We start from the raw sequence: 22977 nt of genomic DNA on the forward strand, positions 1-22977 counted from the left end.
TGGATGCCTTTGCCAGTGGGAGAGGGAGATCGAGAAGGAAGCAGCAGCGGCGGCGGCGGCGGCGTCTGCCGGCTGGGAAATCCTTGTGTGTGAAAGAAGAGGGTACTGCGGACTTTGCCCTTGGCAGCAGCTGTGGGAGCCGCTGGCAGGAGCCAGAAAGAAGGAAGTTGGGCTCTGCGGGGGGGGGCATCTCTCTGTCCCCTTCCAGCTCCCGCACTAGGTCTCTAGACGCCCCCTTTCCCCCGCCGCCTCCTTTCTCACCCTTGACCAGCATCGCCTCCTTCTCCTACCTACCGGAGCGCGCTCGCCGTCTTTGGGATGGTGCTGCCTTGATGGGGAAGAGGCGGCGGCGGCGGAGAAAGGCGCCTACCTAAGCGGATAGGAGAGAGGACCCCCCCCCCCGCCTATCTCTGGAGTGAGGGGAAGAGGCAAGCGTGCGATCAGCCGCCAGAGGATCCACAGAGAAACTTTTATTGCAGCTTCCACCCACCCACACATTTCTCAGCCTTCCTCACCCCCGGACAGCCTCCTGCGCGCTTGCAAATGGAGGGACTGCGGCTCGCAGGAAGATTCCTAGTCTAAATTGGCTAAGGGGGAAGCAGCAGGAGGTGGTGGTGGTGAAGAGCAAGGCACAAGTTAAAGGGCGACCAGAGAGGAGACGGACCCTCTTTTTTTCCTTTTTAATCTCCGCGAGTCTCCTGGCTTGTCTTCGCCCTCGCCACTTAGGAGGATCTCTAGGGGGGGACACACACACCCAGATTATTGTCCTGGACTGTTGAAGAGGAACCCCCCCCCCCCCGGGCGGCTTTCCTTTCCTTCCTCCTCTCTTCCTGCCCTGCTGCTGAGCGATGGGCTTCTTCCAACCCTCCGCTCCGGCTTGATCCTGTGTCGCAAGGGAGGCAAAATGGACTTGCCCGGTTTGAAAAGACTTCGGCTCTAACTGAATGGCGCGCAGAGATCCTTAAGCCCCTCCTTGGGTGACTCTTTCTTCCTCCACCCCCCTCCACCCTCTACCCCCTTTTGCTGCCTTCCCCTCAACTCCAGCTTTTGGGTGTCTCTCCCACCACCTTGCCTGTCCGAGAAGCGAGCTCGAGGAACTGATGACGGACCCATCGCTCACCCCCCCTTCGATGCATCAAAAGAACCTCCAGGGCCGGGAAAGGTTGGCCTCGAAATTCTCCAGGAAATACTTGGGGCTGCTTTTGGTGTTGTATGAAACTGGTGATTAAAGGGGGGGAGCCTGGAAAGGAGGAGAGGAGACGAACCCTCCCCCCCCCAACCTTCACTTTCTCGAGCCTAGTGGCTCCTGCCGGTGGTGGACTGCGATCTCTGGAAGTGGAGCTTGTGCGTCGAGGGCTCTTGCTCTCCCTTCCCCGCCTTGCCCTTCTCGGCCAGTTATGCAGACTCCCTGTGGTGGTTGCTGCTGCTGCTGCTCCTCCTCCTGCTGCTAGGATCCGATGCTGGCCGCTCCGGAGCCAGGGGATGGAGATGGGGGGCTGATCAACGCCAGACGACGGTGAGAGGGGAAAGGAGAGAAAGAGCTGGAGAGACGGGGGCGCTGATCCACTTGGGTTCAGCGCGAAGCGCGCGTGGGCTTCAGGCTGCTGCTCGGGTCTCCCTCCTCTTCCCACCGCAGGAAGCCCTCTCGTCTCTAAATGGAATTAGTGGAGATCGAAGCCCCTTGTGTAAGGAACAGACATGATCCATGGGCGCAGCTTGTTTCACAGTAAGTAGATCTCCGCCGGATCCCTCAGGGCCAACCGTGCCCTGTGCTGCCCGCTGCCCACATTGGCCGCCGCCGCCACCTTCTTGGGCAGAGAGGATTGTGTGTGACCCAACTAGTAGAGGAATCAGGTGCGGAAAGCTTAATGGCGTATGTGTAAATACTCCCCTTCTTTTCCTCCTCCGCTCTCCTCTCCCCCCCCCCCGCATTAAAAATATATAAATAAATTTTAAAAATTTAGCTACTGAAGATTTGTTTGTTTTGACTAGGATGGAGTTCAGGAGGTTCCAATCCGAGAGCTTGTAGCTTTCAAAGTCATGCGTAAAAGAAAGAGGTGGGGTGGGGGGTGGAAGAGAAGGATGCCCTGCAAAACTCTCTTTACCTGCCCCCACCCCTCCTTGAGCTATTGAGGTTTCAGGCCGCGGTAAGCTCCCTTACGGTAGAAGTCAGCAGCACTGGAATCGATGGGACTTAACCACGTAATTGTGTAGGAGCAGAGATTAGACGTTTGCCAGTCTGGCTGCAGTCCTAAATCATTAACTTGGAAAGAAGTCTCATTGAAATCAGTGGAGCCTACTTCCATGTAAATGGGTCCAGAGCCCTCTACATTTTCGAACTCTTCAGCCCCATTTCAGGTTTGATGCTGCGATTTTGACCAAACCAAAATGACACATCCATCTTCTGTGCCAGGTCTAGGACATAAGCATTAATCCGAAGTATAAACTCATTGATTACTGTAATTACTAGGGATTAGTGCCAGTACTGAATTCGGACAGTAGTTGTTGTAGTCATCATTATGGAAGGATGAAATCCAAGTATTTGGTCTCGAGTTGGTGATTGTTGATTCACCCAGTTTTGGAGCAGCAACCTTCCTTGGACTTATTTCACTAACTGGATTTTAATTTTTTTTTTTTAAAGTTGTTATTGTGTGTGCATTGTGTTAAGCACATTGCAATTAAGCAAAAATTATAGTAATGGAAGGAAGATGGGTGGTTCCACACACATACACACAATTCCTTAATAGTGGACAGTTGTTGTTGTTGTTGTTTTTTTAAGAGAGAGTAGTACAGAGGGCATGCAGTTGAGACCAACTATAAGGATTTAAGCCAATTTAATCTTATGTGAATGTGCCAACAAACATTGTGTAAAATGCCTCTGATATCTGTTTTCTTTGTGAAGTATCAAAATAGTTTGGAACATTAGCGATGGCCAGGGAACTTTCCTTTGTCTTCTACTTATTTGCCCTGTTTGTGTCTTAAATTGGCTTAAGTTGTATCTAAATATAATGAGCAGGAAGGCACTTGGAGTCTACACAAACTGCACGCACAAAACCTAAGCTTCCTGAGCAGTGTGGAATGTGGGGAAATGGTGACAAGGATGACCCAACGAGAACAACTCTTGTTTTACCTCTTTTAAAGCTAAATGAATGGGACTTCTGTGTCAAGATAGCAGACTGTCCCTTTCCCCATTTGCTGCACAGCTTGCCTTTTTGATGGAGGCCATAGAAAAAGTAATCAAAAGAAGGGAAGATAGATTTTGTATTAGTACATTTCTAATCATGTGAACGGAATTAATTTAAAAAATCAGTTATGTATAACCACAGCCAAGTTGTTAGCATTCAGTTGCCTAGTAGCTAATAGGAATGCATAACATCTACAGTAGCCTACTTTTTAATGTGCAAATGGGTTTGTGCTATCTAGCTCCATTTGATTAGAATCAAAGAAAATTCTGCCATTAAATTTAATAGGATGTGAGTGTTCCTTTTCTTGTGCCTGCAACAGTAAATCACCATTATGCCCATTTTTCGGATCTAGGTGGAAATAACTGTATGATACCCTTCAGTTTTTATAATTTTCAGGAGTTGACTTCCAGAACTAACTGAGGCTGTGATTCCATGCAGAATTAATGACCACGTTCATGTGTTTCTGGTCAGGGTGCAAGGCCACAACATTTGATGTAGTTAAACTCAGGACCCAGTCATCAGTATTTTATGTGGAAGTCTATTAAAATGAATGGTGACTAACTGCAATTAGAACTGAGGTATCAATCCCAATTCATGTTAATGAATGGCGTTAAGCATGCATGAGAAGGCACAGGACATAATGCATTTGTATTATATGACATTAATAATAATAATAATAATAATAATAATAATAATAATTGCACACACACTCTCTGTTAACATTGACTTTAAAGCCACCAATTCACAACGCATTCTTCAAAATATCTTCTTCCAAGAACAACACTGTTCCTTACTTTTCTGGAATTCTTGAAACATCACTGGCTGTGCATGACCAAAAAGTGTTGCTTAGGGAAATCAAAATGTTTTGCACACTGCTAAGAATTATGCCTTCATTTTCCTATATTATTAGAAATCATGTAAACTTGGCATAAGCATTCCATTCTGACCTCTTTGGAGTTATGTCAGGCATGCTGGAACAAATGTTTTCAGCTATTAGAACAATGCAACTGGAATATATTCCCTATTTTACCCCTCCCCTTGTTCTGTGGCCTCCAGCAGGTCACATAAGTTTTATGAGTCCCAGCCTCTGCATTTCTAAAATGCCATGAAGTAATTCCTATGCCACAGAATTTCTAAAAAGTGTTTTGGGACTCCAAGGCAGCAAAAGATATGTGCTTGAAATTACACATTGGCTAAATGAAGAGTTATGGATTGGCCTTGCTGCTAGGTTGTCCTAGAGTGCTAACTAACCTTTGTGGCATGGGATGCAGCTATGTGCCACCTGAAGGCAGTGCTTCTCTTTCAAGGATGTCACACTTGCCATCTAGTAGGACCACTGCAATTCGGAGTGACGTCATGGGAACTTATTGGCTACATAGTCCCCTGACATCCTTCTCACCTCTGCAGCCATTCAGGCTGCAGTTTCAAGGCATAGTCTAAAGTTGGTTGGACGAGGTGTGTGAAACTGCCAAGTTGCTAATATTTATTAATTACATTTTTTATCCTGCCCTGCCTCCAAGGAACTCAGGCCCGAGATCACCAAGTGAGCTTTGTGAATGAACAGAGGCCTGAGTTCAGTTCTCCCTCTTGTAGCCAGTTCACCGAATGTTTCTTCAGTGTGACATCTCCAAATGTTGTCTTGAAACTACGTATAAGGTTTCAACTCCTATGTGAGACTTTTCCAGGCTGAGCAATCTGGTGTCATGCACAATTCATCTAAGGTTTTTTTTTTGGGGGGGGGTGGTCTGGTGGGACATGTTCATCTGTGTATGTGTGTGTGTGTGTGTGTGTGACAGACAGACAGACAGACAGACAGAGAGAATATATATATATAAGCTCTCTTGTTTCTGCTGAATCGTTATGAAAATCACAGTACTGCTTTTAAATTGGAACCCTTAGGACAATCCCACACTGCGTAAAATGAGGTGTGACTACATTTTGAACTGAAAATATAGCTGATGCCCCAATATTGTTCAGAAAGGGCTTCCAAACCTGCAGAGAAGTTTTATTTTTTTGCCGGGGTGTGTGTGTGTGTGGATTGCAGGTGGCTGCAGGGGAGAAGAGGCATTGGAAAACTTTCTTTCTGTGATATTCAGTAAGTTAAGTTAATTTATCTTAAGATTGAAGCCATCATTGTTAGTGGCATCCATGTGACAAATGTGAAATATAGTTTCTCTGGTCTAAGATATGTGTATCATAAGATGTAGGTTTGGGGCTCTAGCAGTGTATGGGCACACATGCATCTTGACTGGAACAGTGCAGAAATGGAAGAAAGGATGGAAAGGTACTCCATCAAGACTCAGCACATCAAGAGACTCTAGAAACTAGTGTGTCTGTATGAGCAGGGCAGGTACAATTAATATTTTATCTGATTTATTTAAACCCAAGTTTGATTCTTCCTAAAGCATGTCTAGCAATGTTTCTTGGTACCCACAAAGGATGAATGGAGAGCTCAGGATAATGTGTATTTTCAGTAGTTTCTTCTCATTTTATCCAAATATCTACTAGCTTGGAGGCAGTAGAATTGATATGGCCTGCTTGATGGGGGCTTTGTTAAATTTGCTCATTGGATGACCTTGAAGAAACAAGTATCTCCTAGTCTTTGTTCACCAAATATAACAATTAACTACGCCATCACATGATTACCACCTTGCTTGTAATAGGGATTGTGGAGAACTAAATGTGCTAAATGCACCGTAGAAGTGACCAATTTTTCAAACCCTCAAATTGCAGCTGCACTGATTCACAAATATGTGAACTCTTATCTAGAAAAGACATACTGCGTAGTGCCTTCAATAAGCACAGAATCAATTTCTTATTTCTTTGCACATAAAATACACATGAGTAAATGGGTAACTTCATTGTGCTCATGTTTCAAATGGTAACAGCTCTGAAGGCTTACTGAGCCTCATGCATTGCAGCAATCCATCTCTGAAGGAAAAGTATGTTGACAATCATGCAAGATTTATATAAGAAATAAAAACTTCCAAGTATCATTTGCAAATTGCTCATGCAAATGATATTCAGTAAACCGAATGTATTCTTAAGTATGGAGTAACACCAGCAGATGCTGCGGCTTACAGAAATGGTGGTTATGCTCTTCCTTCTTATTAAGTCCTCATTATCTCAAAGTATTTTCTCTGCTGAGTCAGCTTCTGATCCCAAAGTGCTCTGCCAGTACAAACCCCACTAAACAGGGTTTCTGCTGGAGGCATGCTTTGAGGACTGGCTGGAAACCAGCTTGGCCTTATTCACACGTCTAAGCTCACAATACCGCAAGTTAAGCAGGCTTCTAACAATATTTAATTAACAGAAAACTGAATTCCTGTGGTCCATGTTTTAGTCTAGTCAGTTATATTATTGGCACACTCCACAAATGATCTCTTGCTTATTAGCAGAGGTACAAGCCAAGCTACCAGAATAGTTCCAACGGCACTTACAAAGCACCAGATGCAACAAACTTTTTGAGAACTGAGCAGTAGTAGAGTTAGCTGCTGAACCTGGTGGAGCATGCTGTGGGCAAGGAGGTCATGTAGGTGGGGCCAATACAGTATGGTCACATGGGCGTGACAAAGGAGGTCACATGGGCAGAGACAAGTTGTTCTGGTTTTCTTCCCATCCTCCTACCTTGCAAAGGTGTAGACACAAAAGGAGTGCAGTTGTGTAAGTCCTTAATACCTAACTAAACTGAAAAGTGTTTAACATTGGTTTTAGAAGGGGTTCCTGCTGTCACAATTTCTAGTGTGGGTTAATGTCACAATAACCACACAATACTCAGAAGTCAGCAGCACTAAATTCTATGGGGATGGCTACCAGATAGGACTGAATCCTCAGGTTAGTCTTAAAGGTGCCACATAGAACTGTTAACAAGATCCTTTCTAAATTTTCAGCATTATGGGAAAAGGTTCCCCCCACTCCATTCCCCCCCCCCCACTTCTATGCCTTCTTTCCAGATTATGGAGGGCTTTTGAATGGACTAAGGGTGTAGGAGACCAGGGTTCAAGTCATCACTCATCTATAAAGCTCCCTGGGTGAAACTTGGGCTATTCACTGTCTACCTATGTCTCAGGTTTGTGAGGATAGAATACGTAAGAGGAGAATAATGAATTGTTTCAACCTAGAAAAGTTGGTCACGGGCAGGTAGCAACATGAACAAGTCAATTCTATGGGTTTTGGTGGCTGCCTTAGGGTGCAATCCTAACCATGTTTACTCTGAAATAAGTCCTGTTACATTCAATGGGCTTTACTCCAAGGTAAACAGAGTTGATTTATTGACTGTGTTTACATCATCACCCCCCCCAAACAGGAGTTCTCTGGATTTCTCACAAGCAAAACACAACAGCTAAAAATGTGCATTAAAACCAAAACATCATTAATGTGCAATTTAAAACATTGTTAAAAGTAGACGTCAGGTTAATACTTTCCCAAGAATATACATGTCAACATACAGACACTATACATAACACAGGACAACATGAAAGGAGTCTGAAATGTGCTTTTTAGCTTTAACTGATTTTTGAGTAAAGGGATGGGAGTGAAAGATTGATAGAAAGGAGTGGGGTGGGAGGGACAGGGACTGATCACTCATAGGAAATAAGGCAGGAATGCAATCCACCACCCTACCCAAGCCATTTCTTTGGGACAGCTAGTAGTGATTATTTTGATAATCTAAGCAGAAATGGGCCGAAGCATTGAAGAAGCCCCTCAGTCAGTGGAAATGTATTAATAATGACTGTGGATGACAAGAGAAAGACTGGACTATGGCTCTGGAGATTTGGGGGGACTCTTGGAAGGGTTTGCGCCACTTTGCCCAGCAGAGGAGCCTCCCCAGTGCAGACAGGCCAGTTACAAAAATAGACCAAGAATAGACCAAGTTGACAAAGCCACAATATTTATTAAAATTATACTGAAAGACAGAGGTCACTGGAGAATTTAGTATACCAGAGCTGGCAAAGACATGAACTTTGTGAACCAAACAGATGCTAATAACTTGGTTTGGCTTAAGTAGACCAAATAAGATAATTCAGTCAATTATTAAATGTCCTTGTAGCAAGTGGAATGTCAGATCTAAGCAACACCAATAGTAATGGTTTCTAGTGTGCATACAACTATGAGGAACTTCTATCTAAATTAATACCCAGTTCAATCAAAGAGTATTAAATTGTGTTCCTGTCACCAATGTGCCTTTTGATCTTCAACACTGTTCATATCAAAAAATCAGATCACATAGCCAAGCGCAACTACAAGATAGATATACAGAAATTGCTCCTTCTTTGTTTATCATTTGTGAAATGCTGTAGCTCTTTTGATTGCTGTTACAAATCTATTATTATAACTAATATATTTCTTTATTTTTTTCAGTTGTAGCAAGTTTTATCATCCTACATTGGGCTGGGGCAACAAAAAAAGGAGCAGGTATGTTTTTTTATGGAGAATATTTCCATTATCTAGAGTATTTTAAATTATTCAAGCCTTTAAGGCATAAACTGGGTTTATGTTTATGTTTTTATTCGGCTTAGTGATTTTCTTTTAATGTTTGCACCCTTGACAACTAAAAATGATTATGGAACTTCAAAAACAAAACAAAACAAAAAAACCTTAGGCTTACTTAAGGCTTAAATAATAATTAAAAACATAGTAAACAAGATTCCTTATTTACAGATAGTATGGATAGTGGCCATACTGATCAGATTATTTAATGCTGGTCTGAAGTAAGGAAAGTCCAGGACACAGGAAGAAACAAGAGCACCTTTTAAGAAAGGAAAGGAAAAGGAAATGATTAGCTGATATCCATAAAACACCTGGGCAAACACTGTGGTGGCTAGTGAATCAGAGATCTGGAAAATGCAGAAAGCAACGTAGCCCTGTCCACAAGTACAAGGTACAATTTATGATGTCACTAAAATTCACGTTTCCTGGCTTGTAACCTGGAAGGCTTATATTGTCCACCTCAAATATAAAGTGAGTATTACATCCATGAGAGTTCTTGTCTGACTTGGAAATACAAATTCAGCATCTCCACAAGAACAGAGAGTGTGCTTTAAATTTAAATCTATTCATAGTCAAGTATAATAATAAAAAATAACAGTCCATTGTAGTCCAATCTTATATCAATCTCATATAGTGTATCCAACACTGTTTGCCCATTTAGAATTTTCAGGTGATGGTAGGGAATGCGGGAGATTTTTCTGAGAGCTCTCTAAAAATACTTGTAATTAGTGATCTACTCATAAATTATTACTGTTGTTATTTGTTTCATTTCTATAGTGCTTTATACTTTTAAGGAGAAGAAGAAAAATCTCAAAGCAGTTTACAACACATTAAAACATCAAATAAAACAATCCAGAACAAAACATTACTGAAGAAAGTTAAATATAAAGTATACATTCAAAGCAACATAATTAACAGGAAACTAAAATGTTATGTTAAAATTTGCAAACTAAAACACTACACTTTCACCTCCACTCTCCCATTTTATTTATTTGTATCCACTTCACTTTAAAAAACAATGGTGGTATGTGCGGGTCTCACTTTCCCCCATTTTATCCTCACAATGCTCCTGTGAGGTAGGATAGGCTGAGAAGCAGTGACTGGCCCATGATCACCCAAATGAGTTTCTTGTCTGAGTGGGAATCTGAATCCTAGTTTCTCAGGCCCTAGTCTAATGGTTGTACAATACAGAAATGTTCATGTCTAGCAGGATTTATACCCAATGTGAGCAGTTGCAGGGATGTGCAAAGCCCCAAGTCTAACCAATTTTTTTTTTTACTTACCTATGCAGCATTTTACTTACTTATTGCAGCATTCCAACATAACTCTTTCACAAGTACCATTGCACACAAACGTATCGTGCTACCATCATCCTGTACCTTTTAGATGTGGTAGTCCCTGTTGCCCTGAAGGGATAAACTGAGTTATGCAGAGAGAGAGAGAGTGAAGTACACAGTGATAATAGCAAGAACCTTTATCAAACTAACAGAACTGAACCACAGGGGCAAAGCAACTGCTTGTATACATTTCTGAAGGCCTGGGCCACTCACACTCACAACGTGATTGGCTGTCTAAACTCCCAAGCTATGAATCATGACTCACAGTTTAAGGGCCAATGCAGAGGTCCAAATCCTGAAATGTTCTGTGATTGCATATCATGTATTGAATCATAACACAGGGACTTAGAATCCTTAGTCCACGCTCAGGCTCAGGCAAACAAAGGCCACTGAGTACATAACAGAGAGGAAAAAGCAATTCAGGACAGATTAATAGAAATCACAAGATCTCCTTCATAAATGTAGCCATCTGCCTATGCAGCTTGAAAGTCAGTAAGTCTCACAGTCCCTCCCAATCCAGCCCAAGAAATTGGGGCACAATTACTTTTGCACAATTACTTTTAAAAATTTGTTTTTGACTTCTTTTTTTAAACACAATGATTTTAATTTTAAATTTTATATTTTTTTAAACTTAGAGACTTGTTTTTTGTTTTTGTTTTTTTACAATCAAACAGTAATTAACTTTTGTTAAATACAAAGAAAAATAAATGAATAGTTGAAATACTCTGTTATTCCAGTATCCATTGCTGTCTATGGAAAAGTCTCCCTTTCTATTTTCTAATGGGTTCCTTTTCAGCATTATAGGCAGCAACTCTGGAGCATGGCTTCTATGCAAAGGATGTATTTTGTGGGATGGAATATAGGAAAGGGAGTAAGAATCTCCATGCAATTCTTTCCCTCTTCTTTAAATGTATTGTTATGGTTTTTTTTGTGTGTGTTCTAACCCCTGGATCCAATAAGTACTAAAATATAAGCTAGGCTAGCTTCCTGATGAGGTGTTTGGTCTGGTTAATTAAGAGGAACAGAGGAAAGGGCTTGTGTGCGAGATGGCAAATGAATGGGTAGGGGGTCCTCCCTCAACTCACGAATAGCTAGAAAGACAAGGCTAGAGCTGAAGGCAGAGAGTTTGGAGTGATGTGGGCTAGAAGCAAAGCAGCAAGCTGAAGAGAGAGTCAGAGAAATGTTTGAATCCAAGCCTGTGGCTATGGGAGAAACAAGACCCTTTTGGGGTGTTAATGCTGTGAAGCCCTTTATCATAGGTTCAGATTGTATATATGTATATAAACCATATATTATAAAGACACCACGGTCTCCACTGTGACTCATTCTGAAGGAAACACTAATTCTGGGTAAGCACCTGGAACCCCTGGAATCTTGCAGTCCTTGGAGATTGGGGTGGCATGCAACAATATTGTGCCCATTGTAACCTTTACCAGAGCCTTGGGTTCTAGAATGCTTCCTCTCCCACCTGCTTGTGTAATTCATGTGAAGGGAGATCCTATGGCACATATATTTGACAGCTGAGTTTCTAAGCATATTCCTCTGCGGCTGTGGCAGAAAACTGCCATAAACTAAAAAATGAACAAGATGGTAATAGGACCCCAAAGTATTATATATTATATATTATAGTATTATATAATATATAAAACCAGAACTAAGGTGTAAGCTACAGCTGCTATCATTATTGTAATCTTTTCCCCCCCAGAAAAGCAAACCACGTCAGAAGGACAAAAGACAGTGCAGTGTGGAACGTGGACAAAATACCCCGAAGGAGGCATCTTCACTTCTCCCAATTACCCCAACAAATATCCTCCTGAGAGAGAGTGTGTCTACATTATAGAAGGTGATTACCCAAGTCCTTCATTCTCAAATTACCCTTTTTTCATAATTAATGTATATTCTTCTGTAATATCTACCTTTGGATAATGACAGTTTGGTCAAATGTGGCTGCAATCCTATACACACCAGGAAGCAGGTCCCATTGAATACAATTAGGCTTACTTCTGAGTACACATACGCTTCTGAGATATACACAGGCCTGTGTTGCCAAAAAAAACCCCAGTGCTTTGGTTGTATTTATTTTTAATTAAAGACTTAATAAAGTGGGAGGGGGTTAATTGGTAGAGGAAAATAGCCATCTTCTTGGGCCTCAGTCATTACTATCCTTTCACAGCCAATTATAAAAGAAAAGCTATATTATGGCAACTGTTGGCTTTTTCTTAGTCTCTCTTTCTCTGCCTGAATATAGAAAGAGAACACTGGAAACTGCCATATTAAAACAATTTACACAGTCAAGGACATATAGTACCATTCAATGGCAGCTTCCAATCTGTTACTCACTCTCTTTTGGCCAACAGAGAGTACTGCTAAAATAAAAAGATTAAACACTGAGAGTAACAGCTGCTATACTTCATTGCCAGTAGGTGATACATGGCATGGCAATATACTTACTAGTCTTTCCCATCTCTCTTGTTGCCTTATTGGCAGATTAAAAAAAATTCTTGAGTCTAAAATGCTAGCTTATCAATATAAATTGCTTTTTAAAAAGAAAAGAAAGAGTATCACTGTTTGTAAGAAGAGTATCTCTTATTTCCTGGGGCCAATCTGGAAATGATTGATTATAGTGATCTACAAATAGATGAACAGAACTAGGTGTATTGGGAAAACAGAAGTATCAACAAATGTTAGAATGAATTCTGAGAACACGGATCATTCCTGATGCCTATTGTCCAAGTCCCCATATTGTTCAAAATTTTTTTAAAATCCTGTAGACTAAATGAAACAACTGATAATTTAGTTTTCCTATGTTATAATTCTTTCTTTAAGGTAAGCCACCATTTAGGGCCCCCATAAGCTGGCTTCCAAAAAAGAAGCCATACAATTCAAATCAAACAACATAAATAAGTCAAACATCATTAAATTAATGACATGTATTTAAACTTAAATCTAAGAAAATATATCATGAATAGCTCAATAATAAACTGTCTGCATGAGATATGATGTAAGATTTGTATGCTTTACACGTCATCAGGAAAGCTGAGGCAATATGTTAGTTGTAATATCTTTCTATATAATAAACATGAGTGACTGCCAGGGTTTTAAGTTTCAGAATATAAGAAACTAATCAGTAGGCCCTCAGGCTGAGACTGTTTTAAAGGAAGAGTCTGAAAGCCTTCAGCTTGCTTCAGTGGAGATGAAGATCATATGATTACCTAGATATTTATGCCTGGAGGAAGTAAAGTTTTATAAACAGACAAAAAAAGAATACCAAGTAGTGATTAATCTACATTTCTTCTGTAACGGGAGTCTTGGGAATAGGGAAATACATAGATCAAGGGTGAGAAATTGTATACAGTACAATAATTGCAGTGCTGCATAATACCAGTGGTCCACCTGGCACCCCATTTTGTTGATCCACAGTGGCCTGAAAGAGATTTCAGGTCACATGAAGGGACTAACAGTTCTATCTAAGATTTGGTGTCAATCTGTAGTTAGGGGTAGGCTGTTGTTCTAAACATACAGGTTGCAGTTTTAGCTTCTGTGGCCAAAAGGCACTGGCAGACTTGTCCACCATGACATTCCAAAATTCCATTTTGGCAATCACAGCATCTCCAGTCACCCTTGAGCTGTGATATGGATACATCAGTTTCCACATCTAAAGTTCAAGTACCATGCTATGACTAGTACCTTATGTTACCCTTTGACTTTGCCAAGCCCAATAATCAAGGACCGGTTTTTTTCGATTCTGAAAGTTACCATTCACACACTCTAGAACTTGAACCGATAATAGACAGACTAGAGAGCATGAACAATTTAAAAACCATATCTCATACCCCTGCTTCAACTCTAGTAATTATCACTGTTATCATTATTTACCCCATCCCTTGTTTAAATAGTGCACTTGACATTTTACTTCTTTTAATGCAGATTTTTTTAGTACACCATGTTTTGAACATTCCTCAGATGATTAGGGTAAATTGGGATATATAATTTCATATTCATCTTATATAAAACCCAATGGACAGCATTGCATTGATCTTATTAGATAAAGGTCTGGTGGCATGTGTGTGTGTGTGTAGAAATATTCCTGAAAGGAAAACTGTGCAATACACAAAATTGCAAGATGGTAATTGAATGGAAGTTTTCATTTCCCATAAATAGTGTGGTATTAAGGCCAATACTGAATGCTGAATGTGACTGGGTTTTTATGTTGCAATAACAGAGAATGTGTATTTTGTGAAAGACATAATATGCCTAGACTCAGGGCAATTTTACACAGTTCTTGGCAGCATATTCAGGTTTGCCACCAAGTGTACCAACAGAGAGCTGCAGCCACATGTGTCTGTGTGATACAGGCCTTTGATGCTTCTAGACAGAAAGCATCTTAGTTATACCAGGAAAAATATGTAACATGTTTAGTGGACCTTTTTCCTACAAAAAAAGGGAAAGAAATGTAGGGTTGTATCATTCAGAATATTTTATGTATGCTTGGTCATTCTTTTCCACTTAAATTCTTGCTTGTTATCATAAACAGTGAATGCTTTAAAACTGCAGCAGCAGTCACAAATTAAACCTTCCACTCTGCACATTTCTGTAATATGGATGAACTTGATGTACTATAAGCCATGCAAAATTAGCAGCAGCAATCCATTGAAGACCATCTCCATTTTTGTAAAGCTAATAACATTTTTCTTCTTCCTTTGTAACACTATCTGTGTTGAAGAGCAATGGTATTTTGCTGTTCCAAAGCACATCTATATAATTATCTGCTTGAGTAATAATATTCACTAATTCCATTCACATTCCTTGTATTCGTAATGCATTCTTCAAAGCCAGCAGAGAATATCCGTTTGAAAGAAAAATGACCCTAGCTTCCTCTGTTCAATTGCTGAGCAACTGGAGATATCAAGGATTATTCCAATCCATTAGTATGGTACCAGCTCACATTTACAAAGGGGAGATTTTTAGATCAATCTCTCATTTCCAGACATTCTGTTAAACTGAAACAGATTTTTTGCTTAGCTTCAGCTGTCAGCTACATGAAATTACAGGCTGGTAAGAATTAAAGCCTTAATTGTATGGGGCTATTTCACTGCAACTGTTCCTCTGCTTCTAGTTAGAACCCAGAGCCTTTTTAAGCAGATGTAAAACCTCAAGATGGCACTTGTATAAGATAATTAGATGAAAAAGATGACAAGACATGCAAGCATTAAGCAGTCTTTTCCATGTTATTAGGAGTCTTTGAAGAAAGGTAATTAGAACCTAAATTAAAAAGATTGCTAAGAGTTCAAGTAGTAAAAGCTCATCACAGAATGGCTGCACTATACAGACTTTGAATTTTGTAGCAACATTTTCTTGCATCTTAGGCTTTTACTTTTGGTACAGAACTCAGCCCCCTGACCCCTAAAAAATAATGGAACTTAAACCACAGCAAACTATATCAGTCAATAATATGTCTGCTTTGAGGCCATGCAGCTCTTACTTTCTTCCTTTTCTCTCACCAAAGTTACGGAGAAACAACAACCAGGCACAATGCAAGTAAGGTGCAATTACAATTGGTTCTTTTGTAAACTCTATGGTTGTTAGCACATGAACAGCTCAATATCATCCTGGACTGCAAGTGTTGTATTACAAGCAGAGACCCCCCACTGCAGTAGCAATTGCAGGATCCTATGAGAGACAAGCTAGGGAAAGTTGGACAGCTCTTTCGAAAACTGCTTGCTTAAGCTTTCAGCTAGAGCAGCCAACTAGTTGTTTTAAAACTGCCTGGTCTCTGGTTGCAGCCATGGCCAGAGTTAGAAAGTGCTTGATCTGTGACAGATCAGGCAGCAGAGTCTGGTGGGTTTTGTAAGGCCAGGAGAGAAGCATCAGAGGTCCAAGACCAAGTGTCACCCACTTATAAAAGCTACAGATAGTTAAAGGCCAAAGGCCTGATTACAGAGGATTTTTTTTGTCCCTAAATATATAGAATGATGGCACTGGTGAGTCTTTTTGGGAAGAGCATTCTACAAGGGGTCACCACAGAAAAAGGCTCATTCTTGTGTTGCCACTGTCCGGAATTCTCATGGAAAGGGGACACGCGAAGAAAGGCCCCAGATGATGAGTGCAGGGTCCAAGTTGGTTCATATGTTGGTAGTCCTCTCACAGCTGAGGGTGTATACACTGTGACATTTTCTGTTTTATTAAATAAGCTGCCACTGTAAACTTGAAGCTAATGTTTTAGACATCTTTTCATTGAGTAGCCATCCACTGAGTTGTGTTGTGTTGTCAAGGCAAAATACAATCTTTCATGCTGTACCTGCTCACTTTAAATGGATATATATATATATATATATATATATAGAGAGAGAGAGAGAGAGAGAGAGAATTTTGTGCCCAGGGTCTGTATTATTAGTATTTTTAAAAAATATTTTCTTATTCACTGTTTTGTTGACTCATTTTTAGCCTGTTCTCCAACTCAGTGAAGTTGAAGTACTAGAATTCTAATGCTGTTGCCATCAGTGCAACATAATTCTAGTCGGTTGCACTGATGGCAACAGATTTAGAATCAACTGTGATTTTTGTATTTGTGTCTACCATAGGATACCACACATGTATTTTGCACTCCAAGATCTTTAAAAAGTGACCACTTTTTGGCATATGACAACTTACAGATCATCTGTGCAAAATCCATGCTGTGTTAGAATTTTCCTGATGGGACCTCAAATAAGTCTGCTTCTGAGCCTGAACTAAATACAACAAAACCTGAAGTATTGTCTTGTGGACCCACCTGCATGCACACCAGAAGATTGAAATAGAAATAAAAATGAAGACCAGGAAACAAACAGCCAAAAATCATCTGAAAAGAAAAGGATACTTAGCTCAATCACATTTTTTTGGAAAAGAGACTTCGGCTGGATTTTCTGGCAAGATAACTTTTATTTTAGATTTAGGCGATGAAGAGATAAAGTTTTCTAAAACAGGGAATTTAATTCTGTTTCTTGTTTTTAATTTGTCATGTGACCCCATTCTCTGGCAAAGGGCATAGGAAGCTCTTAAATAATCCTTTGAGCCATCACATAGTGCTTCTCTGGAGCGCAATCTATTTTGTTAATCCAAAGCATGGCTATGAGGTGAATGGCTGTATAGTTTAAACATTGCTACAGGGTGAACCATAAAACACAGGGGTTAAAATCTGTAATATATTAATTTCTTATTTCTTTTTTAAAGCCTCGTGGGCTGTAGTCCAACTCACACTAACTTTGGATTCACTTAATAGGGCTTACTTCTGAGAAGACATGTTAATGTAGTTGTTAAAGATAGAAGATGAAACCAGAACAAGGTGGCAATCCAGCTTCAGACAAGTTTAGCTTCAAGTTATGGCACTGAAACTGCCTTGGTGATTTGGGAGGGGGGAGGGGGGAGTGTGACCCTGCTTATTCTCCTCATTGATTTTTGATACTGCTGACCATGGTATCCTTTTGGAGCATCTTAGGGGGTTGTAGGTCAGTGGTTCCCCTCCTACCTCCAGGGCTGTTTCCATAAAGTAGCTATAGGATGCTAGTTTTCAGTGCCATTGGAGTTGTCCTGTGGTGTCCCCCATGCTATTTAACATCTATAGGAAGCCTCTGGGAGCTGCCACTATGAGATTTGGAGTGAAGTGTCATCAATATGCAGATGATCCCCAGCTCTGTCTCTCTGCTCCAAATGAATCAGGAGAACCAGTTGAGGTGTTGGACCAGCGCTTGGAAGCAGGGATGGGTTGGATGTAGACCAATAATTTGAATCTGAACCCTGAAAAGACATAGGTGTTATGTGTCCTGAATTCTCATGTTTGAGAAGCGGGGAAAGGGCCTGCCTTGGATGGGATTGCATTCACCTGGAAGGAGCAGATCCAAGATTTTGGAATGTTCTTGGATTCAACAGTCACTGGAGACTCAGGGGCTAGGAATGAATTTTTTCAGTTCCAGAAGGTTCGTCAGCAGTGGCCCCTGCTGGACGGAGATAACCTGGGCACTGCATTCCATGCTGTGGCAACTTTCAGATTGAATTAGTGTAATACACGCTATGTGGGGCTGCCCTTGGAGATGACCTAGGATCTTCAATTGGTCCAAACTTCAGCAGCCAGATTGCTGGCTGGGGTTCCCTTCAGATTTCATATAACCCCTGTTTTAAAACAGCTGCACTGGGTGCCAGTTAATTTCTGGGCCCAATTCATGGTGCTCACATTAAAGCCCTAAATGATTCAGGCTGCAAATACCCGAAAGACACCCTGAGAAGACATCCTTGGAGCTTTCTCTGTTTGTATTACATCTGTCTTTAACTTTCTGGAGTGAAATTCCAGTTCTTCATTATTTAGGAAGTCAGAATAGATGCTGAAAATTATAACTGATTCATAAATTTCTGCACCAAAGCAGTGCTGTACTTTGGTTGTTATCTGGGGAGCTCAGGACCTACATACACACTGCCCAGGCTTGAGTCCTGGGGATGTCACTTCAGTGCTGGAAATGCAGCAGTTTGACTTCATCCCTGGAGGCACACACACTCCATTGTCTCTTGAGACAGGTGGATGCCAACGACTGTAGAATCATTGTCCAGGGTTATGCTTAGAGTTCCATTCACCTTTACCAGGAGTTCTGAGGACCACTTCCTATAGCAGGTGCCTCTCCCCTGCTTTGTCAAAGAAAAGTTGCTCTGCTGTTATGAGAAGAGCTCAAGCAAGCACAGGGTCATGAACAGAAAGCTTTGGGTACACAAAGATTTAGGTTCTTAGTTTCTTGATGGTCGTATTATAAGATGCCAAGTATTGTCCCAGAACATAAAATCCAGTAGGGTTTTTAAAAAAACAAAACAAACAAAAACAAAATAGAGTTTCATAGGAAAATAAACAGATCCTGCAAATTAATAATGTGAAATGTATTTTGCCTACTCCAAACATTGTAGTTTCTGAACATAAACTAAGTTAGTTTTCCTTAAAAAAAACAACCCTAAGAATATGTTGTGTTGAATAGTTGACAGACAGACTCTGCACTTGAAAGCAAACATAGACTATAAAACTAATGGTTTTGTTTTAATTTTAAATTTCAGCTGCCCCAAGACAGTGTATTGAGTTACACTTTGATGAAAAATACTCCATAGAGCCTTCGTGGGAGTGTAAATTTGATCATATTGAAGTGCGAGATGGACCTTTTGGATTTTCCCCAATAATTGGTCGTTTCTGTGGACAACAAAACCCACCCAAAATAAAATCCAGTGGTAGATTCCTGTGGATTAAATTTTTTGCTGATGGTGAACTTGAATCTTTGGGATTTTCTGCACGATACAATTTTACACCTGGTGAGTATAACCTCTAATTATTTTGGAGGAAATATTTTGGTATTTATACTGAGTGAAATTTGGTGATATAATGACACAACATGGTTTTAATATTAATGCAGTGGCTGTATTCATACATAACATAAAGCCATTGTTTGCTCAGCAAACTGTGAACTATCTCAGACAAGCAAACAAACCATAGGTCGTTTCTCCAAAGCTTAGTTTGTTTTCCAGTTGCTCTTGCCTTGTACATTTGTACCTTGGCAAGTGTCTGGGGTGCAGTGGCCAAACCATGATTGAAAAAGGCTGTTGTGTTTACGCATGATGCCAAACCATAGTTAAAAACAAGTGATGATTTATAAACTAATAACAAACCACGACCTCACTTGTAGCTTGTTGGTAAAAAAAAGAGACTCTGGTCACTTTATTGGGTGCACTTTCAAACACACCACACTTGGGCTAACAATGTGTGCATTGGCCAACCAATTGGGCAAAAGTAGAGAGATATAAATTAAACAGATAGTTTTAATGGAAATAGAAAGATGTGTGTTCTCCTTTCCTTTTTTTAAAACAGAAAACAGTGCTTTTTTCTGAATTGAATCTTAGCTTTCTACAGTGTATTTTTTAATACACAACATTTCTGTTTATTGCTATAGAGTGGCTCATAATGGTTGAAAAAGCTGTAATCATCTTCCATGAATGATTCAAATGTTGGATAATGTAACTATATTTTTCATGCAGGGAATATTATGATCACACAATAGCCAAGTTGGTTCAAACTTTTCACCACATGTTGGCTCTTTCCGTAATAGCATCTTTATTGTGTGCAAGAAGGATGGAAGTTGCACACAATAAGCTTAGTCACTTGGTGAATGGATTATTGGTAGGCTTATTAGAATTTACCTAATGCCTTTATGCTGTTGATCTCTAATAGTAGAATAAGTGCACTAATGCACTCCATACCACAAAAGTGGAAATATGTCATTAGTTTGTTTTAAAATGATTTCAACAGAATAGCATTTGAACATTACTAGTAAAAATATTTTGGATTGCTACTTATGCTGTTCCTATTTCCTTTGAACATTGCCTTTTATAAAGGCAGAATCTGCTGGAGTAATTTCCCCCTCTCTGTCTATTAAAGTAAAATGTTTTGCCAAAGGATTCTGAAATCCAAATAATAGCATGCATTCAATTAAGTGCCCCCATGAAAGACTTTCCTAATCTTAATTGCTGTGGTCCAATTATGCCTTTTGTCAAATCATCTGGTTTAATTTGTGAGGCTAAAATGGAGATTTGCAGTCATGTTTAGATTGAAGTAGTTCCCCATCTCATTATACACACACACACACACACACACACACACATATTAAAGTTTATTTTAATTTGTACACTGCAATCAGACTGTAGTGCAGCAACTTTCAAAGGATTGAATGTCATTCAGTAGGTTTTGTAGATTTATGGAGGAATAAGTGGGGCCTAATATTGTTTGTTCTGAGAGGGATATGTTTTTGATCATTTATGCTATTTTATAAGTTCTTTTAGTTATTTAATCTATAGCACCTGCCACAAATACCAGGTCTGTACTTAGGTATTTTTCAACTGTCCACACATGACTAGGATGTTTAAGGGTACCTAATTTATTAGGGTGTTAAAAGATACCTAATCTTAATTACCGGTATGTATCTTTACTTGACTGAGCATCAATCATTTAAACCTTTCAAGTCCCTTTCTTATTAATCAATCCAACAACCTGCATCTCAGCAGGGATTGAAAAGGACCTCATAGCAATAGTAAATAGTAGCAATTGAATGTGCTTCTGCATTGGCACTACAGGTTGCCAAATCCAGCTGCATCTAAGACAACTCTGTTTAGCACTGCAGTCTGGCAGCCTCCATCAAAAGTTAGGGGTCTCTGAAAAGTTTGTCCAGTTTTTGCGCACAAGTGAATTCAGAATTTGAGAAATTTATAAGAGGAACTAGAAAGCTTCTAGTTGGGTCCACATCATTCTGAAATTGGATGCAGTTCATAATGTGGCTTGCCCACACTGCTAGCTAACTCTGCCCCATAGGGTTGCCATATTTTGAAAAGCAAAAAAGAGGACACATTTGCCAACCTACTTTTAACTATGGGTCGCTGTGGCAACTCTCATTTTACATACCCATGAGAAAGAGGACATGTCCTAGAAAAAGAGGACATATGGCAACCCTGAGGGGAATTATCACTGAGAAGGGTGAGGGGTTATTGGTGGTAAGGAAGAGTTGATAGAGACTAAATAGTAGGCATTGACTGGCAAAGATGCTTATAACATGCTCAGGAACATCCTTTCCTTCCAGGGATCATGGGACTGTATAGTACAAATCCCACTTCCCTGACTTATTTCTCACCAGGAAGAACTCTGTTATATCTAGCAAACACTCCCTACACCTTCAGTTACCACCACCTTCTCCTTCTCAAGGGCAACTGTCCCCCCACTGACCTTGGGGCAGAAGCCTGAAGTAGGAGGGATCCCTAATAGTGGGATGGATCAAAGACTGGGTTGAACAGGAGCAGTTCTACACTGTTTTGAAGGCATGCATACCAGTTCTTATAGTAAAAGCTGTGGTGGATCAAACTCTTTATATGGTGCACAAGAACCATAGCCACTGAGTCTATGGGTGGAAAGTAGATCCAGCTGTAGTCAGTAACTAGGTGGGGCAACACATTTGGTTTTCTTTGTTTCCAAGTCAGTAAGTTGAAACTAAAAGTCAACTTATAAGTAGCAGGAGCATAGAAACAAAATTATGGGACTCCTCGTAATTATTTGATTAAAGCAGCCTCAGTCCCAGCAATAGCAGTTTGACCCATCACAGAGCGGAAGATTCATTGTAAATGCTTTAAGTCAGGCTATTACTTAAACTTTTGCATTTTGGGCGAGTGTTTTCATTCAGTCTTTTGCATTTTCCCATTTCTATGTTCTGTATAAGTTTCTCGTTAAATCCCCAGATACTAGTGATCTGCTTGCAATTACAATTTAAATGCTTATATGTCCTTAAAAATGGTTTCAGGGACTATCTGCTGAATTGTCTCTCTGGATGTGAACTTTATTTTGGCTTACACAGCACAAGTAATGATCTCTTTATACAAGTAGTTAGTTCTTCCACGATAGCTACTTTCCAGCAGTTTATGTACAAAAAAGGATAAAGAGCTGCAAGAAAGAACTAGTGATTGATCCATATATTATTGGAGCACAGCTAAGAAGGTGCATATAGGTAGACTTGCATGCTCACTTCAATATGAAGCAAGTACTTCAACCCTGAGTGTTCTTTTTCAGCGCTCATTTAAATCTAAAACAGAGAGGAATTTAAACTGTCACTGCCTTCCTCCTATACGATCACACACAACCCCCGCTCTTGCTTTTGCTGTTCTGACAGCAGAGAAAGTGAAGGGAAATCAGTCTCTCTCCTCCTTTCTAATACATTGCCATGCTGTAATGGATGTGTGCCACATGCAGAGAGTGCTGAGAAATCAGTAGTGGTGTGTGCAGTGGTGCAGAGCTGTCCTCTTGACATTGGAGTGACAAGGTCATGAGTATGTGGTTGCACCCACCAGTGGGACCATTGCCACTCATGCACCCAGATGGTGCTCCTTTTCCGTCACCTACCCTGTCCAGGTAAGCAGCAGGGACACCAATG

General features: G+C 40.5%; 1 protein-coding gene across 4 annotated transcripts in view; it reads left to right on the forward strand.

Moving 5' to 3' along the window:
* Positions 1–1052: 1052 nt before the first annotated feature.
* NETO1 (neuropilin and tolloid like 1) overlaps positions 1053–22977 on the forward strand; it is a 99362-nt gene continuing 77437 nt past the window's right edge. For all 4 annotated transcript variants that reach the window (XR_004427016.1, XR_004427017.1, XM_033154811.1 and 1 more), the window contains exons 1-4: positions 1053–1726; positions 8547–8600; positions 11718–11855; positions 19079–19327. Coding sequence is in view for 2 of the 4 variants with exons in the window: in XM_033154811.1 (XP_033010702.1) it covers positions 1699–1726; positions 8547–8600; positions 11718–11855; positions 19079–19327 (469 nt within the window). In the remaining 2 variants the exon portion in view is untranslated. The remainder of the gene's footprint in view (positions 1727–8546; positions 8601–11717; positions 11856–19078; positions 19328–22977) is intronic.

This window comes from Lacerta agilis, chromosome 7 (genome assembly GCF_009819535.1).
Source record: "Lacerta agilis isolate rLacAgi1 chromosome 7, rLacAgi1.pri, whole genome shotgun sequence".
Taxonomy (NCBI): domain Eukaryota; kingdom Metazoa; phylum Chordata; class Lepidosauria; order Squamata; family Lacertidae; genus Lacerta; species Lacerta agilis.